Source organism: Galendromus occidentalis, unplaced genomic scaffold (assembly GCF_000255335.2).
Source record: "Galendromus occidentalis unplaced genomic scaffold, Mocc_1.1 scf7180000077475, whole genome shotgun sequence".
NCBI classification, from domain to species: Eukaryota; Metazoa; Arthropoda; class Arachnida; order Mesostigmata; family Phytoseiidae; genus Galendromus; species Galendromus occidentalis.
The window spans coordinates 918,977-938,281 of NW_003805463.1; the positions used below are offsets into that span (position 1 = coordinate 918,977).

Here is a 19,305-nt window from a genome sequence, read left to right on the forward strand (position 1 = left end):
TCTCCCGTTTCCCCCGTCTCCCGTTTCCCCCGTCTCCCGTTTCCCCCGTCTCCCGTTTCCCCCGTCTCCCGTTTCCCCCCGTCTCCCGTTTCCCCCTCCTACCGTTCCCCCGCTCTCCCGAAACTTTAAGTCCCCCGATTCATCCATTCCTCATACATATCTCTCGCGTTATTCGCTCACTTCCCTCTCCCACCTCGTCTCTACGATTGTTTGAACTTCGTTGCTCCCAATGTTGCCTGTCCCCTAATGAAACGAAGTTGAGGAAAAACCGAAAATCGGCATTGTGACGTACACCCGCTAATGGTCTACGGAACAAAACCCACAGAAACCTCCCACAGACCCTTCCGGACTTGCAGCCAAAACGTGGAAAACCTTTGAAGTTTTAAAGAGCTACAACGATACAAGTGTACAAACACACAGATTTATATATAGAGAAGAAGATTCTTATTACTCTATCGGTTTGGTTTGGTCTCCTTGGGGCCGATCCTCAACAAAGGAGTGGGGAGGCGTCCTACCGGGCGAAACCACGCTTTCTCCCACCGTCATCCCTCAATTTGGCAAAATTCGCTGATTGTCGAGTTTTCGCGGTGACGTTGATGGGCAATCTCAAGCCTCAAGCCTCATGACACTAATGACTCATGAATCATGAATGACCAATATCGGATCGTAATCTATCTGGGAATATTTCCGTGAGGAGCTGTCGCTCGGAATCAGCGGCTCGAAAAGCACCGACAATTCCAGGGATGAGGTACCTGGATTCCCAAGCGGAAACATTGACTTCGACCCCCTCCACTTTTTCTGCTCGCAATCATCTCGACAATCTACGTCGTGCGATTTCCATGACCAGAAGATTCGAGGTGAGCCTCGTAAGAATGATTGTGAAGCTCCCTAAAATCAGGCCTCTCAGCGCCTCTCCGGAGCATTCCGCCCGCTGACCGGGGCTTGAGCCCCCGCTTTCAGGAGAGACCCTCCTGTCCATTGGACCCCGGAACTGGCTCCCTGGCAGCTTGCCCGGAGATTTTCGGAATTTCAGCGGTTCTTCTGGAAAAAGTTCCGACCGGCTGTCGCGAATTGAGGAACAGAAGCTCACTTCCCGATTCCGCGAGCTGCTTTCTCAGTCCGAACGCAACACGAGACTGACCGGAGATACGCCGAGCCGAAGCTCTGTCGGCTCTATATTTCTTTTTTTTTCGCCGCGATAACCAGCTTGTTCGCCTCCAAATAAGTAACTGACCCTTCGACTTATTTAGCACACCGAACGCCCGTGGAGCGACCTTGGATCACCTACGGCAGAGATGGATTACGCACGTTCGCACTCACTAAAACATAACGCTAAAGGACACGGATCATCAATGGCAATATTCCAGAAAAAAACTCGAGTGGAAAGAACCGCTTCATCCGGTCCGAGAAAACTTCATGGGACTCGATTTCAGGGAGGCTTGTCGTTTCCAGCAATGCTCAGCTTTCGATGTATATTGAAGACTCTCCAGTCGTCGCCAGATCCGGCTCACGATAGCCTAGCGCTCCAGAGCGCGCTTCTCGTTCGCCCGATGCACCATCTAAGCGGCATATTTCAAGTATTCTCTGATCATTGTCGGCTTCGAATGGGTGCGAAGCAGCTTCCATGAAGTTGTTGCGAGAAGAGTGGGCAACTCGACTTTTTGACTCAATTTCTGAGATCCGGTGTGCGGAGGCTGCGCCAATCAGCTCAACGACCATTGAAGGTCCATCGCGTTAGGCTCGTAAAGCGAGCTTCGGCTCTGTCTGATCCTTCCTCAATGATTTAGATTATTCCCGAACGAAATGAGCGGATGATCGTCCGGCGATGCGATTCTCGATGACCGACAAACGAAAGTCCGGAGAAATTTTTCCTCAAACGGCGGGGCGAATTCCGCTTGGATTCGAAGGTTCCCGAGTGTCGCAACCGCACATTTTCTGCAAAGGCAACTCGAGGCATTCCCTGCTTTCGCCCGTCACGCGATCCGACATGAGGCTTCTGTTGTTCGAAACATGTGGAGAACTCTGTTTTCTCAATGTATTGAATAATAGCCGCATGAGAAGAGATTCCGGCCTGCCCGTGTTTTTCACGCGGAGCTGCCGTTGAAAAAATTATTGTCGCCTATCATCAGCAGTCAGGAGAAGCGAATGCTACTTGCGCTGCCACAGATCTCGCGACAGTCCGAGCATTCGAACTCAATACTTGCAGAGTCCGAGGTTAATCCCGCTCCAGCACAGCCAAGAAGCTCGGGAATCTTGGGCATGGACAAGGAATTGGAACATGTCACCGTGAAGTTTCCTCCTCGTCACGTAGTACGCGGCGATGACAGCTCAAGTCTTGGGCGATTTATGGAATTCGCTTCTCATGGCAACAAATCACTGTATCACGCACAGGAACCCGCTGCCGGGTGCCTAGTCCGACGCACTACGTAAGCGAGGATCACTATGACTGAAGGCTTCTGAATTCAAATGAGGTCCCCAGTACTAAGCGTTTTCTGCAATGTCGAGGAAGCCACGTGTTTTGGATGAGTCGAGAGGCTAATCAAAAAAGCAAAGACTCCTCGACTCAACGAGACCCGAGCTTTGGAATCCTGAGTCCTGCCTCGAAGCCAGTCTTGGCTGGCTTCACTTTACATCGCGAGTCTGTCGATATAGACTGCCCGCGCAGCTCATGATGATGTTCATCAGTCTAATTTCGCGAAAAACTCCGTTAGAGCTCCAGTCGATCAGGTGCGGACGCTTTTCCGACGGGACAGTCTCTTCCCCGAGAGTCGATGTAAGATCTCGAATACGCGTCTCTTTGACATTCGGAACAGGGCTGAGTTTAGGAGTGGAGACCTCAGTGAACATGTGAAGATCTCATGAACTCCTGAACTATGTAACGATGCTTCCCTGCAAGGTTTTCGAAGACAGAGAGGTTCCATGCTCCGAACTTCCATCTATCTATTATGCAGATCGGCAAGACGGTCATGTCAGTGACAAGCAGTCGCGAATCTCTCCGCTTCGCGTTACAGCGCGTGGAGCTCTCCGAATGACTCCCGTCAGGTTCAAAGGGGCGACCCCCATTGAGGTGGATATCTGCCGCGCTTTCTCGATCGGGATTGCTACGCCGGAACGCTCACCATTATATTCCAACGGAAGCTGTGACACTGTTCGGGAGAAAAAAGGGATACATGACCGATTTCGGAAGAGCTGTCTTTGGAGGAGGAGGTCTCGCGTCTCGCGAGGGAACGATTCTACCGGGGCAAGGAAAGCTTTCGCCGAGTCGGGAGATTCAGATTTACTCAGATTCTCCCCTCCATGATACGATTTCCGATTCCTGTATCCCCGTGCTCATACAGGAGTTGATGATCGATTTGATGATCTTCCGATCCTGAGTGTAGCTATCCCCGTGAAACGGAGTCTCGAACCCGCATCGGACTCTTTTCTTCGATGATCCGGCCAGACTGGCTCCTTCAAGCACCAGATACCTGACGCGCGCTTCCCGAAATGTCTCCCGTGGCTAGCTGTCGCTTCTCCGCTGTTGATAAGAACGTCATACCAGATTGAGAAGCTCATTGCCTAAAGCGGCGACTGGGCGACAGTCACGGTAGTGGATTCCAGACACAACGTCACCGCTCGGAGCCTGCACCCGAGCGACGAAGCTCCGAAAATATTTGCCTCCTGCTCCGAGCTAGAGACACCTCAAGAAGTCCGGTAGGATCGGCCGAAAGCTTCAGTTGACCGTCCGATTGTATGCAAGGGTTCGTTAATAAATGTATATTTCTGGCTTGCGTCTGCGCGAGCGTGGCCTCGGCGACAACGATAGAAATGAGTTGAAGGAAAGCTAATTTGTCTTGATTAGAGAACGCAAGGAAGGAAGCGGTCTCTCATTCTGGAGATTTGGCTCATCCATTGACCCTGATGCTCTCGCGTTCATGCTGTTATCCCGCGCTCTACGGATCCTCCACTGACAGGGGCTGCGGTGAGACCCGTCGCGTGCCTGAGCGACCACTGACTTCCGTCGAAGCGAGCGAATCAGTTGACTGGTCGGTGAGCGGAGCTTCTCCCGAATGAGCGATCATGTATGAACAGCACGATGTCCAAAACATCACTATCCCTGGCAGGCTCCGGTTTCTCCAAATCTGAACGATGTTCTGATCGGCTCGCAGGGATTGGCCTCAAAGGTATATTATGTGGGGGACACTATGGAATTCTTTGAGCTCCTGCTGAAGCTTTCTTCTCGGCAGCTGGACGACGAGCGACGTACTAGGCTCGGAGACCGCCGAGATCTTGGGAGAGCGAATTGCAACCTGCGACTCACCGCTTCACTGTCGGCTTCGCTTCCCGTTATTTTCCATTAGATTTTCTCCTGACGCGATTGGCATCACCACGACTTTGAATCTGTCAGAGCGCCTCGCTTCGAGGGAAGCGTCGAGACGCTTCCCCTCTCCACGGACCCTATTCCGAGGCCAAGCATAATGATAACAGACGATTCCGATGCATCATCATGCTGATGGCATTTCTTTTCCTTCCGCCGCTCACTTTACTGCTTGGAGCGAAGATCGGACACAGTTTGTTCGAGTAACTCGCTGCCATAAGCTAGGGTAAATATGTACATCCGCCGCACACTTCTCAGCAAGGCATAAATGACCTTGCATTCGCCCTGGCTCGCTCCTGCTTTTAGGCAGGCTTCGTGCGACCGAAAAAGCGAACCACTGTCACATCTCACTTATTGTCAGGCCTAGGTTTGGTTCTAGTCCGTGCTCCGAGACAAGACTGGTAGCTGATTATTCTGTGATGGGAATTCTCTGGAGTCCAGACTCTGGACCAGTGATTCCCAGAGGGATCATCCGGTACACACAGATCCTATGGGCGAGGATTTAGGTTCCTCGGGACGGAACAACTCAAGACTGCTCCGAGGACGGGCGGCTTCGGAGGCCCTCACAATCAGCATTCATCACGGAGCGCTGAAAAATTTACAGAGGAGTGTCCAAAACTTCGTCGTTCGGCGATCCTCGTTTCTGATCCAAGCGGGAAAATTGCTGTGTTTTCCTACACGTATCCTCATTAGGTAGGAATTCTGTCCTGACGAGTTGAACAGTGACAAAATTGATGTCATCTCGGTCAATCGAATTCTCTGAATTAATTCAACAGAATTCTCTGACGTTCGAGGGGTTATGGCTCGTGCCTTTATTAGTCCTGAGTCCTGAGGCGTCGCGGCGGAACGATAGCTGCATCCATGAAATCAATGAGGGCGGATCTTTCGTGAACTTGCAATGATCTCAGCATTGTTGACAAATATGCGTTTCTGGTATCGTACCGCGGAGTCGGACGACTCCTCGGCGTCAAACGACAGAGCAGAATGCAATCGTCGGCACGACAATTCTGAATACGTTCCCACGATGGAATATGAACCCCTCGATCTGCTCCCCGGCCGCAACAGTTCAAAACTCCTAGCCCTTACTCCCCGGTGTTCCTTGGCTTGCAGTGTCTCGAGATTGCAGCCTGAACGTCTAATCCGTTGAGTAGGCTCGCACCGGGTCTTAGTAGTAGGAGACAAGTGGAGGGAGGACAGGTGTCTTGCGACTTGAGGTGGTACGAGATTGACTCCGGCTAATTGTGCGAATCTTCGGCTTGACTGCGTGAGCGAACGCCTGGCTTTTTCGATCGCCGCCCTTGCAGTGGATTTGCTCCGAAGGCTTTCGGCGAGCTCCCATGCAGATAGGGTCATCAACGCGGCCAACATCAGGAGCCCTTCACGCCTCTCGCTGGAAACTTGGGCTCTCTGATCAACGAACAAATAATAATATGGTACAACCCCCAGTCGCTGCTGGGATGTAGCAGCCGGAGACTTTCTGGGCAATGACACGCAGAGTGCAAAGGACCTTCCCCGTGTTCGATGTGCTTTGCACTCGGCACACTTTCGGTTTGCTCTTGGGGCAGATATTCGGCACGATGCCTCCTGCGTCGAACCCAACATGAGTGGTATGCTCGTTGCCGCCCGGGGCCGTAGATACAAATCACCCCGACCACTCCGTCTACTTGCCCCCCCCCGCCGCGACGGAGCTGAATCCGGAGCGACCCCCTCAAAAAACGTTTTTCGAGAGCGAGTTCCACGGAGGAATATCCCCGATCATATTCTCCTCCTACAGACGATAGGGAAAATCCCCCGTAGCTTGGAATCGTTTTGGTCCAATCGAGGATCCATCCTCGGGGATATACCATTGAAGCCGCTCCACAGTCCCGACATGTAGTATTGTTGTTGTCGGTCGCCTCTCGTTGTGTTCGTGGTGGTCACGCAAGGCACGACTTCACTGTGAGCCATTGCAGTAGTCTCGCGTAGTCGACGGAATACGACGGAGAAAGTATCGACCAGAAATAGAAAACACCTGTTCGAGATAGCGCGGTCCGATGTTTGGCGAGTCTGCCCTGGGACCTGTTGCTCAGCCACTCGGTTACGAGTTTCGATAATCAGAAGAATATTCCGGTGAGTGACGGTGAGGCTCACTCGAGCCGTCACGAAGTCTGATGTGTTTCTGCGTGTTCCAAGCTGGGAGCGCTGCGGCTGCTCAAACATAGAACATCTCGCAATCAGATGGAGCCGAGCGATACTGCAGAACGTCTGCTCTGGAAGCGCGTTCTATCGCTCGTTTCCCCGGGAGGCATGCGCGAGCGTCAATCTACGAGCAGTCGTTGCATCGCAGTGCCCACGTTAGGGCTTATCAGCACATGGCCGGATGCCGACTCCCTAAAGATGACGAAGTGTCTCGCACCAATAGGCATGGTGGACTCGCCAAGGCGACCTCAACATGCCGATTGGTGCCCACGGCAAGCCTTCGGCGATTCGCAGCTGCGACCGTCGCCGAAACCTTTCGGAATCGGCGATGTTCCTGACGAATTCTCAGGAGCCACGCTCAGAGTACAAATTTCATGGAAAGCCCCGATCCAACATGAACCCATCATCATGATGTCATTTTTTAATTCGTCTCTAAAACGGAATCTGTATCCTCAAGTCGCTTGATGAACAGCTGGGGAGCCGCGAAGAGGCATACCAAAGTCGCAAGTCCGGCTACGTATAACTCATTCCATTGAGAGTCAGCATTGAATTCTTTTCAACTCATGGATCGAGGACGATCACGCTGGATGTCTTGGGGGCTCGATGAACTACACTCTTCGAGGTCATTCACGGAGTGACCCCCCGTATCGGATGAAGTAGCGATCTCCGGGGTCCCAACAGCAGCTTGTGCCGGATTCGATTCGATTGTGACTTCATCGGCGCAGGTGCTAGGGATCGAGACAGGCTACGAACCGATGAGATCTGCTCGTGCCTCGGACTCTCAGGTTTCAAAGAGGATTCTCGGTACCAGCGGCCCGGTATGGAATATCGGAGATTGTGGGGGGAACTCATACCACCCCTGCGATTACCAATCGCTGGAAACTGGGAAGGGGGAGCTGAGGGTGGCTGTTGGAGGATGTCCGTCTGGGTAGCAGACGGTCGATAGATCGCAGATGTTCGTGATGCTCAGCATCCATCTCAATGTTCATCTCAATGTAGGCGATCGATGGCTTCGACGGCCGACGAAGCGTACCGAAAACGGTCGGGGGAGTAGAATGAGCACCCGATGAGTCCTATTGTGAGCATCAGGAACAACTTAGTTCCAGGTATGTCGGTATAAATACTCTGTCAGACATTCATTCTTCCTAGCCTCCGCAAGGTCAGTGGGTCCCATGCTTGTCGTCATAGTCTTGCGGAGCGTTTATTCTCATGTGAGATTCAAAGCCGCCCTTGAGGGAGCGGCTTTTATTGAATCGATCGTGCTCGTCGGATGATGCCCGACTATGGAGTGCGAAATGTAGTCGATCACCTGAGTAATGATGGGGCTACTCGGGTTCGTGAGTCTGCATCGGAGCACGTGTTTTTGAATACAATTTCTCCCTCGAGTATTCTTCGAGCATTGCTAACACTAAGGCCACGAATCGACTACGTGACCCACAACAATAGTCTGAACTTGGAAGTCTGTTGCGAACAATTGTAGCCGGAGCATCAGCCGAGAGAGCCGGACTCAGTCTTGCGAGCTGAGAGTCCAGCTCGGTCGACGACACCCGTTCGACTACTCGCATGAGGAGGGAAATGACGCCAAACGTTGAGGGGAGCTCCAAGCTTCTTCATACGACGACGGCGGCCGCACTATCCGGTCTCTGAGGCCCGGTCGGCTCGTCTCGGAACGAACACCGTTGTCGGGAAGACGGACGGCTGAAAGTCACATCGCAAGCTATCGCAATCTATGGCGGCTGGCCGAGTGCCGTGAAAGGCCCCGCTCGTTTGATTCGCACCTGCATCATAGCAAATATCAGCCCTCCAAGTCCGAGGAGACTGTCCCCGTATTGTGTTCGTCGCTATTTTCCTCTACTGGCATCAATATTCGTCTTGACCTAGTTGTCTCCGGTTCGACTTCATGTCAACACTGCAGAGAGTGAACCTGTTGCTGCCCCTGCTTTATTATTCGTAGTATCCGGTGGAATGTTTGCACTGATGATGTCCGGCCCGGGCACGAGGCAGGCGATTTCATTTCTGGCAGCAAGACACGCATCGCTTCTATTTCGTTTAGGCATATTCATCGTTGTCGATAATGGTGACAGAGCGGCAGATACATTATTCACGTGCGCCACGTTCAATTAGATTATCGTTATATTGTCCTTCGAAGGCATTGAGGAGCGCGGGAGGAGCTGTGGCACATCATGCAATGCTCCGATCCTCGGTTTCACTAAGCGCAAATCGAATAGAAACATCATGAACGATTTCCAAAGCGACGGCAGAGGATGGCTCCGATCAATGCGCTGAAGAGGAGAGGAATTTCGGTCCGGAGCCCAGCACAGGAGATAGCCACGTGCGTTTCCCCGGAAAAGCCCCATCCCGGATCATAGTAAGGATCAACAAGTTCCTTGAACTGGGCGAATGGAAAAGTATTAGTTTGATACCTCTGATGTACGGCCACAGATCCATTAAACTGAGATTACTTAAACTTGCGCAGCAACGATCAAACTCGTCGACCGCCGACCTTGGAGAGCTGAGGCACTCGGTCTCGCATCCCGTGGCTCCGGATAGCGAATGGTTTTGAGAGTCTCGACATCGCCGAGCGCTAGAGATCCTTGCCTTCTTTCGTCTTCGGAAATCTTTGGCCTCACATTGAGGCGTTCCGTCGCTCGAGTGAAGTGATTATCGGTTCTGACTGGTGGCTCGTCCGTTTCAAGGCTGTACGACTCGATGCTTTATCGGACGAGCTCGTGTCATTGGGAAGCCCGGAGGCTCCTCGGAAAATCAAGCAAATCAGAAAACACGATGGCTGCCGATCCCGCTGCACGGTGTTTGGTCTGGATATATGTAGAGGTGCTAGACAGTGCTGTTTTCGACGAGGCATCTGTTTTATTGAACGGAAAGCTGCTATGATGTCGTTGCTCGCTGACCTCCGCCTCTACTCACCGAACAAGTCTCGACGGGAAAATTCTTATCCTTGGCACTGTATTCCTGTTACTTGGTACCCATGGACGCCAGAATTCGAATTTCGGTAGGACGGCTCCCTTGAAGGACTTTTCCTGGCAGCTCGGATATGTGTGAGAGCCCGATTGGACTCCGAACGAAACTGGATTCATCTTCATTTCGTAATTGAAAAGGCCTATCCCATCGAACATTCAGCCGTACGAGTCGGAATCATTCATCCATTACACAACTAGAGGCAAGAGGGCTGTTATTGGTGTATGACCTCGTTCAGCGATCTTTATCTACATGTTCCGCCAAAGAGAGAATTCGAATCCCGCTCATCTTCCCCCCCTCGTAAGAATCTTCATCTTCTCCGGTAGCAGTACATGCGGATTCGCTCATCCTATAGCTCTGCGTCACGGGGACGTCAATGGAAAACATGCGAGTTAAGGCAAACTGAGACAATCAGTAAGAATTATGATTGTCGCTCCCGCCGGGACTCGATGGTGGGATCCTCCGGGCTCATGAGAGAACGTGCAGCAGAACCTATTCGTTCGAAACCGCTGACCTTGGGGAAACATTCTTTTTCGCCTCTTACGTGTCTTATGTCCGCGGTAGCGACGGGACGGTCGCTCAAATTTAGATTTCCGAGCCGGTAAACGATACTTAAACCGTTCGGCAGTCGCCTGCCACTGCGGTCGCAAGCCGCTGTAGGCAGTCATTAAAATATTGCCGCGAAGGCTGCCTCTGCAGGCGTTACTGCCAATGCCTGCGCGGCTGCCTACACGGCTGGCGAGCTCGGTGACGGCGGCGCCGGCGAACTACCGCATGGTCTACATGACGGCTTACCTGACTGCTTACTTGACCTGCTCTACCATCAAAAACAGTCGGGCGGCCGGCCGGCCGGCCGGGAGGCAGCCGACGAACGGCGCGGCGGTGGTTGTTGCGGCGGTCGCGGCGCTGGCGCCTGTTCGGGGTAGTCGCTGCAGTAGTGCCGTAGGCGTATGGCAGCTGCGGCTACCGTTGGCATGATGCCGCGCGAGGAGAGCTATGCCGACTGACGACTGCCGCATTGTTGCTAATGCCGTTTCGGTTTGGCGACCACTGTCAATGTGCGGGGTCGTAATCCATAACGGAATTTTTATTTCACCGTATTTCCGAGAAAGGTCCTCGTCCCCGAACGGCGGCGACAGCGTAAGCGTTTGTAGGTCGAGAAGACGCGTGCCAAAGCGTGCATGACCACTCAGGAAATCTCGCGTAATGGAAGAGCACAATATGTTGTAATCAGAGGAATTCAGCTCAATGATACTGTCTCCGAGGCAGACGAGGCGGACGCAGACGGAGAGAACGACATCGACTTGGCGGCTTGGAGGACAATGGATGCTGCGTCGCTGATCGCCCAGATCACTTCCCTCAGCAAAGCAGAGCAAGAAAGATACATTGCGCCGAATACGTGTGAACATCCACTCTTCGAGCGCGATCGAAATCGCTCACGATGAAACGATGAGCCACCTTAAGGACGCCTCGGCCGGAAGCGCCAACTCAAGACCAGGGACTTCGAATAACCGAAGACTGCGGACGCGTCCTGATCGCTGCGGCGAATAATCTCGAATTATTTCAGCATGAAGTACCACAGACTCCATCCGAGAGAGCACCGAGCCGGAACATGCGTGAGCATAGGGCATCAAAACAAATCAAGATGCGCGATCGCCCGCACCGTAGAGCTCAGTTCGACGGGGAAAGACTGAGTTCCTGCGATCGAATGCCCCTCCGGCCGATCGAGGTATTCAAGCCGACATAAGGGTCACGAGGCCGAATGAGATCGAGATAGGATCTCAAAACTTATTTGTTGTTTCTTCTTTTCTTTCGTTGTCTACTAAGCTTCTGAAGAATGACTGTTCCTTTCCATCACCAGAACGCATATACGCTGATGGCCATTCACCCTCAGCTGCCGGAATATTCGAGTTTCCCTGCGGGGAAGCTCGCCCCGGTTGTCCCTACGCGTATTGGATGCTCGCAGCATTCGACCTTCAGCTGTGGGTCGAGCGGAATCGGAGCGGGGCTCCCTGCATCCCGAAAATCACATTCGCAATTAGATCGGATCGATCGCGATAACTCCGCCGAGGCCCCGACCGCCCTCACTCTGTCGCTCCATTTCAGAGAACAGCTAAATATATGGATTAGGAGCTCAAGGGGATTGTTAGTCCTGCTCAGAGAGGACATATCACAGGTTACGAATGTCGTTCACTGGTTTGCTAGCGAGCTGCTCTTATTGACAACAGGAGCTGAGTCAAGGTTGTCATCCTGGAAGGCATCCATCCTGGCGATCTCCCCCAACTCAGATCGATACCATGCCCCATACAGATGGAAATTTATTCAAGCGTCGGGATGCTTATCTCTAGGATGTGAGAGCTCGGTCGGCGATCGTCTCTCAAATGATCCCGTAACGAAGGATTCTCAACGAACTCATTTTTGTGAATACCATGCGATGTAGTAAAACCTCAGTCTACATGACGGCAGGATAATTCCAGTAGAGGGCCGCTTGGCATCGCCAGACAGCCCGTAGGGCACGCCGACGGGCGAAATATTGTCACGTTAAAGACTCGCCGAAAGTCAAACGTGCCGACAAGAGTCATATAGATAAACTGCAGAAAATCGCGATTGCTTCCAAACGGATCGAGGTATCTTTTCCAGAGACTCCCGAGCCGAATCCCCGGGTGGCTGTCGGAGGGATCGTGATGTTCCTCGATCCTTTTCTCGAATCTGACGTTGAAAACATTCGGAATCGCCTCGATCCGATCATTGTGCACCGACTTAGATCGCATCAAGCTTGCGATCCCCCTCTCAGGCTTGAGCGAAAGCCAGTGACTGGATCTCGATTGCGAGGATTCTGGTATGTTCAGTCTCCTGTACTTAGACTAGGTTTGCGCGGTTCTCGGCGCTCGACCGGCTTTAAACTTATCCCCGATAAGACTGTGCGCCTTTACGACCGTTTGTCGTTAGAGATGCTTTCCAGTTGACGATTCATTTCTCCGGCAATGGGCTACGAGAATCCCGACGTTTTGCTTGCGGAATCCGGCGGAATCTCGGCCAGAGCTCGACTGTTTCCCGCTCTCCATTCTTCACGTAACCGGTAACTCGGAAAGGCTCATTGTGATAGCCGATGAGACAACTCGACCGAGGCTCAAACGGTTTCGTTGGCATCAGGAACCGAATAAGTCGGCGCCTGGAGAGTCCCGGGGAATTCAGATCCTAGTGTAGCACTCGGACGGTCGAGAAGCCTTATTCAAATGTAGATCCTGAACTCAATTATTAGGTACTTACAGCGAGAGGACTTTACGAGCGATTTCCTGGGGCAAGACAGGCACCTGCGTGATGTTGCTACGCTCATCGCACTCGAGCTGAGTCAAATCAGCGGTGCACTTGCACTTTACACAAACGGCGTGTTGAACTTTTTGTTTGTTGAGAGGGTTGACTTCCTTTGGGGGTGGGGGTGCCACGAGCACGGGTCCAACCGGTCCGTGTACTCCAGTAGCCAAACGATCACTGGATGGTGGCACCGCCCCCGGAACGCCCACCGCTGCGCCCACCAGCGCTAGGAGGCTAAAAAACCACAACAGCGCAGAACACGAGCACCGGGACCACGGACACAGAAAGCGCATTCTGAAAGAAAAGTAGAATGTTTCGTGAGATTTTTCGAATGCTGGATTCCGATTCCCGGCCTGTATTCCGGCTCTTTCGCATATTTCAAGCCGATCTGTTGGGAATTCGTTGCAAATGATACGGAGCTGGCTCCCGTGAGGGAATTCAAACCGACCACACTGTACAGAGGTTAGCCCGCTTCGTATCCAAGCCGCCGAGACGTGCATTGCCGCAACGTCGACGCTCCTCTGGGAGCTGTCCAGGATCGGTCCTGCTTTCCGACGAGGATAGGTATGTGTCTACGGACCTTCATGCACCGGGTCCAATGGTATTTCTTGATCCGCACAGGGGGAGTCCTGAACTTATCAATACCAGGAGTTTGGTTTCCGGGCTCGGAATGGATCTATAATTTTCCGAAGGATGTCAGGATCATCCTCTGATCTGACGTTGCTCATCGATGGAGTGAAATCACGACGAGTTCATGTCCGCGTCCCCTGTATATGCATCTTAGTCACGGCTTCTCCCGGTGACTTCGAAGCGCAACTGCAAGCTTCTCCGAATGTCGCAGCAGCCAGTTGAGGGTCTGTTTGGCTATGTCAGATTACACAGACGACGACGACGATTACGAATTCATCCGCGAGACAAGACCCGCGATAAACATAGAAGGACGGGACACGCGTGTTGACTCGGGCAGACGCTTCGTTAACCACTCGCAATGGAAGCGCACAGAACACTTGACAAGCTAGAACTCACAAACTCTCTGCATCGCTCACGGTGAAGAGGAAAACATTTCCATCGATGCATTATTTGTGTTCTTTGGCTGGCCCTGGCCAACCTACGAGAGCTGTCACGGGCAACCTAATTGTTTTGTCACGTCGAAACGAAAGGTCCGCACTGGGGAGATTACGCTGCCTAGGAAGCTTCCATTATTTTTCATAAGCGTGTCCGAGCGGGGAACCGAGGCAATTCCATGACGCGCCGTTCAGTATCCATGAGGCTTCCGGGAGCTCGAGGATTTTTTGGGAGGGTTCCTGATTATCAAGTTTTCATCGTATCGTCCCTGATCAGAATTTCTCATTGAAAACTCATGCTGATCGAAGCAGGTAAGCGATATTGATGCGGGCTTCACTCGGATCAGTATCCGGAAAAAGACGACTGCCTTCAGCGTGACCTCAGGGATCGAAGCTTTGCAAATGAGCCTTACTGTAAATTGTAGGAACTGGGAGCTGCGTCCGCAGAATTCTCTCGGAAGCGGAGGGACGAGATACTGGTCCCTCGGGCCGGTGGAATGAAATGAAAGCGAGTGGGCGAATTCCGTTGGATGTTTGCTTCCAATATCAACGAAGGCGCGCCTATTCGAGAACACGAGCTCCCAATGAGGAAGGTAACCTCCTTACAACGCAATGTTCTCGTATCTTTCTGTTTGACGCTGCCCGATGCTTATCAGAAAGCTATTCGAGTTGATTCATGATCCCACTGTGTTGTTTTCACATATGATACGAGGGTTCAAGGGCTTCTGATGTCTTTTCGTTCGATGCAGGAACAATCTAATGACCACCTGGTATCTCCTGGTCCGCCCAGAAGTCAGGGATGAACAAGGGAAAACGGAGAGACAAAAACTGAATCTCCGGTCTCTGAGGTTTCGATGGGAAGCCGGAAGCATGCACGAGAGTCTCAAGCGGGTCCTGGCTCGGAGGATGTCGCCCGAACATTCCCGTCAATTATCATGACGCTTTTTCAAAGCTCGCTTCTCCGGAGTTTTTTCCAGCGTTAACGATCCAGCTCTACGTTGGCCTCGCCGGGTCGCTCGATGAGCCAATCTCATCTCAAAGATAACAGCGAACGCTGTCTTCCGCCAAATGCTTGTTGCTTCCAAGAGCTGGCTGCTGGATCCCGGTCCGTCAAAGATTTTCCAACTTCCAGAAACACCTGATTTCCGTAATCAGTTTCGAGTAGAGGCGATAATCCCCTCAGCTAAATTTCGAGATTCGCGGGAAATTCTAGCTCTTTACAAGACCAGACTCCCCAGTGGAAAGCGTTCTCTCGATACCTGAGATGCAGAATTTATGCCCATCGGTAAACGCTGAACATTTATGGAGTCCCGAACAAAATTCAAGGGCGCTGGATCATTCTTCAGTTTCGCCTCGTCATCCTATCGAAAAATGTCGGGCGCAGTCGAGGTGGTGACGATCTCGACTCGATTGTAGCCACGTCAATTACCAACTTTTTGCTCCACATCGAGCGCGCCCGGATCAGACGGAAAAATCTGCATAGGGTCTCCGGAGACCCCGACGCCATCCAATGGAATCAGCGCTCAGACTTCCAGCTCTGCGCCGACTGCGCTGGGATTGTCGACGAATCACAACCGCGTGGGCCCGTATTTCATGTCTATATGAGTTTTCCCGGGATATCGCTCCCTGAGAGCGGCGAGGAGTCACTCCTGGTTCCATGGAGACGTTCACATAGTTTCAACATTTCGAAATTCACCCCTTTAGGTCATCGGATTGGGGAATTCAAGTATTCATCGATCCCATACATGTTCCTCTCCCGGCTCATCGTCGTCGCTTTCGGAGCCCATTGCGGATCGATCTCTGGACTTGACAATCGAACCTGCCCTGCCTTTCTGCCTCGATTTGACGGACTTCGCCCCTATTCGGTTGAGCGTGAAAAACATCTGCATATTGGCACAGTAATGAAGATTTCTCTGGGTCAGCTGAGGTCCGATACCGTTTCGGTACTTAGGGAGCAGAGCGATATACATTCACTCGAAATTGGCGCCATCAAGCCACCGTGGATCGATCTCATGCTTCATTCGAGAGTAACCTCTCGAAAAAACGGATGCTATTCACTGGAGTCTCTCTCGAGAGATATTCCCGGGATGGCACTGACCTCGTAGTTTTCTCGACAGTCGCATACGGATCAAATCTAATGAAGGCTCACCTCAGTTTCAACGGGCAGGCTTCGTTGGCACGAGCCCGTCTGAACTTAGAGTCATATTGAGACCGCACCGTTCCGGTAATTCCACTTGATTTGAAACAGTTCCGTGGGTTTAAACAGACAAACAAACGAAGATAAGTCCACGTTGAATCGATGCTCTCAACAATGATATCCTCAAGGAGTTTTTCCCTAAGTCACTGGCCACTGACAAAACAACTACGCCATGACGTCCACTCACAATCCTCTCGGTGTCCAAACTCACTGCCACCTCGGCTAAAACAATGAGTACATCATTCGCCCTGCAGAAAATCACTGGGTCGCAGGCACGCTAATTCTGTGCGGATCGCTCGTCGGCTGTTGCTGCTGCCGCTGCAACTACTCAGAAAGGCACCTGACGGGACTCACTTCCCGCTGCTCAGAGAGTTTTGTTCGAGAATCTCGGATCTCTGAATGCTTTCCACTCGCACAGCAGTGAGCCTCATGTGCGACTCATGTTCTGCGGACTTCGGTCGCGCGATTCCCTTCCGCAGAACTGTGTGCAGGCATCGGCGGATCCGGTACCCTTGGTAGCCTCGGATCTATCGCTCACGTTGTCACAAAGTTTCCAAGCAGCTGATTGTCTACCCGTGCCTGCTTGTCAATGCTTCCCTCCTCGGAGTGGCTGGCTGGCTGACTGTCCGTCCGTTTGTTCGTCAGTCGTTGTCGTTTGTGGGCAGCGCTGCCTGCGCGGAGTGAAATGCTGAAATTCTTCCTGACTGCCGTTTCGCTTTCTCCCGCAGTCAGACAGCAGCAGCGTGCGGCCGAAAGACGTCAGAGCTGCTATCCATCTCTTCCTGGAGGAGAATGGCGAGGGAAGCGTGTTTCTGGGAGAGAGCTCATGGGAGATGACGTCCTGAGGAGAAGGGAGGGCCACTTTCAGGGGATACTGGCGGCAAGCAGGCAAGCGCGCTGGCGAGCAGTTGAGCTCACTCTGGCGGAGGGAAAGCTGTTGGCTGCCCGACCGCTGGAGCTCTCTTGGAGACACTGGTGGTTACGTCTGAAGTTGAAGTCACACACATACGAGTTTTGCCAATACACAAGCGCAAAAAAAAACAATAAATATACTGCTAGCCAACGAATTCCTCCGCAGCAGGATACCGCAGGTTAGGAGTTGGAGACCTACGAGTCCCCGCGAAGGAACCACCTGTAATTTATCCGAGTCATTCGCTCCCCATTATATGACAGGGACGGAGCGGGGGCTCTCATGGATGCCGACGCGAGAAGTTCGAGACGTCGCTCTATGCTCTGTGTTCGTTCCCGCCGGTTCCTGAGTGTCCAGGAACGAGACACAAAGACGCTGGAATTGTTGCATCCGGCATCGCGCATGGAACAAGGAACTCCGTTTCGTTCTCGCTGCTTGCTCCGGCCAATCTGTATGGCAGACAGAAAATCGAGGAGCGAACCGCATTCGTAGAGCTAGCAAACTAGCGAACCGAAATCAGCCAAGCGACAGCCGTCGGTGTTCGACATGAGTTGGTGAAGTTTTCCTCCTTCACAGAATCAAAGTGTCCGACGATTTTCTCTGGGGAAGTCTGCGCCGAAAGCTCGGGATCGTCCGCGCATGACAGATTGAGGAGCCGTTCACTAGATTCTTGGGACGTCCGGTATAGCGTGTATTGCGCCACGGGCTTCCCTCTGTTCTCTTTTTTTATGACCTGAGCCCTAAAGAAACTTATCTTCGTCCATGCATGCTAGTCCCGGCATTCCTCCTGGAGATGCTCCCGAGAACGATATCGTGAAGGAGAACATTGTGATTCTCGACTTCAGCCTGTCAAGAGGGCAATATTTGCCACGAGCTCGATCGCTTCACCAAGGCTTCTCTCTCTCCAAACGGGATCGTGCTCGGTGAACTCGGGAGATATTGTCGTACGAATGATCATAGATCACTTGTTTGATGCGGATCCGAGGGAGAGACATTTGCTCGCACACCCTTCTCCTTCCACGATTTCGGTCTAAATGCATCTATTTGAAACCTGTTTTCCTGAAAGTTTCAATATCTCCTACTGTGATATGAGTTTTGTGCCGTCACACGTGGACCGCGACTCGATTGACATCGAGCGTTTTCAGAGACTCCTCGCGAAGCCCATGCATTCATCAGCTATTCCTGCTCAATATCCTGACTCGCACTCGATGAGCTCGCTGGACGAGGCATTTTGTCGGCTCCCAGAATGGAGCTGCGAATGATACGAAAGGTTGAGCATGTCTTGTCGGATCTGGGGGATATGCGATCCCGCAATGAACCAAGAGACCCCCTTCCGTCGCCGCTGAACGCCGAGCGATTCGCCACGGAATCGGAAGACTCAACGAACCAGCTCAACTCGCTAATGAAGCCCTCCGGCATCTGCTTCAATCGCTGTCCGGAGAATTCGTGGAGGAGATCACGAATTTACTTTGAGAGGTACACCGCTTGTCCGGAATCCCAGCGGGCGTGACACGTCCAATGAGAATGTACCTAGAATCTTCGTCTTTGCGGGAACCAGTCCAAGGAGTTCCGGGATATCACAGAAGCACGGACCAGAACAGAGAGATCAGCTAGATGCGAAATTCTATCACGCCGAGACTGATGAGAGCTTGGCGAACTTTCGGGTCCTAGTCTGCCCCGAAAAGATAACGGATTTAGTTCTCCCGGCTGTCATTCCTTGAGGTTTCAAGAGGACAGTGTCTGTTAATTGGTAACCATCCCGAACAGCCTCTCATCGAGGGGTCTGCCAGAGCATCCAATCTAGAGCACCATTCCCGGAGCGAAAACACTTTCCTGGCGTCCTCGGCCGGAACCGCCTGAACCGAATGCCGGAGCATGATATCACATTTCCGAATCTTCACCTCGCTCACGAGAACGACACTTGTGAGATCGTCCGTGTCCGCCGACCTGGCGCTTCACTGTCGATAGGTCCCAAATAGCGATCTATTGACGGGATCGAGCTCTTTCTAGGAAATTGGACTTAATTTTGGAGATGTTTGCGCCATTCGATTCAGGAACAGAGAACTTCGTGGAGCATACCTTAGAGGTTCAAATTATTTCCGGGCTCTCGGTCAGAGCTTGCGAAAATGCCATGCGGTCTAGTTTCCTCGGGAAGCTTTGCCTCGGGAAGTTTGATTTAGTTTGCTCTTATAGGTCTAACGATTTGCGATTCGACGCTCGATCCGTGAATATATTCGCTCGGGGTGAGTCGGAAGTCGGAGGAGGTATCCGGAAAAAGGCTCTAGATTCAGGGTCTCAGCTCTACGCC

At 52.3% G+C, this 19,305-nt stretch overlaps 1 protein-coding gene across 1 annotated transcript in view; it reads right to left on the reverse strand.

Moving 5' to 3' along the window:
• LOC100907526 (high affinity nerve growth factor receptor-like) overlaps positions 1-13,119 on the reverse strand; it is a 23,469-nt gene extending 10,350 nt beyond the window's left edge. Inside the window, exon 1 of the mRNA XM_029111877.1 lies at positions 12,782-13,119. Coding sequence (XP_028967710.1) covers positions 12,782-13,119 — 338 coding nt within the window. The remainder of the gene's footprint in view (positions 1-12,781) is intronic.
• Between the last annotated feature and the right edge of the window lie 6,186 nt (positions 13,120-19,305).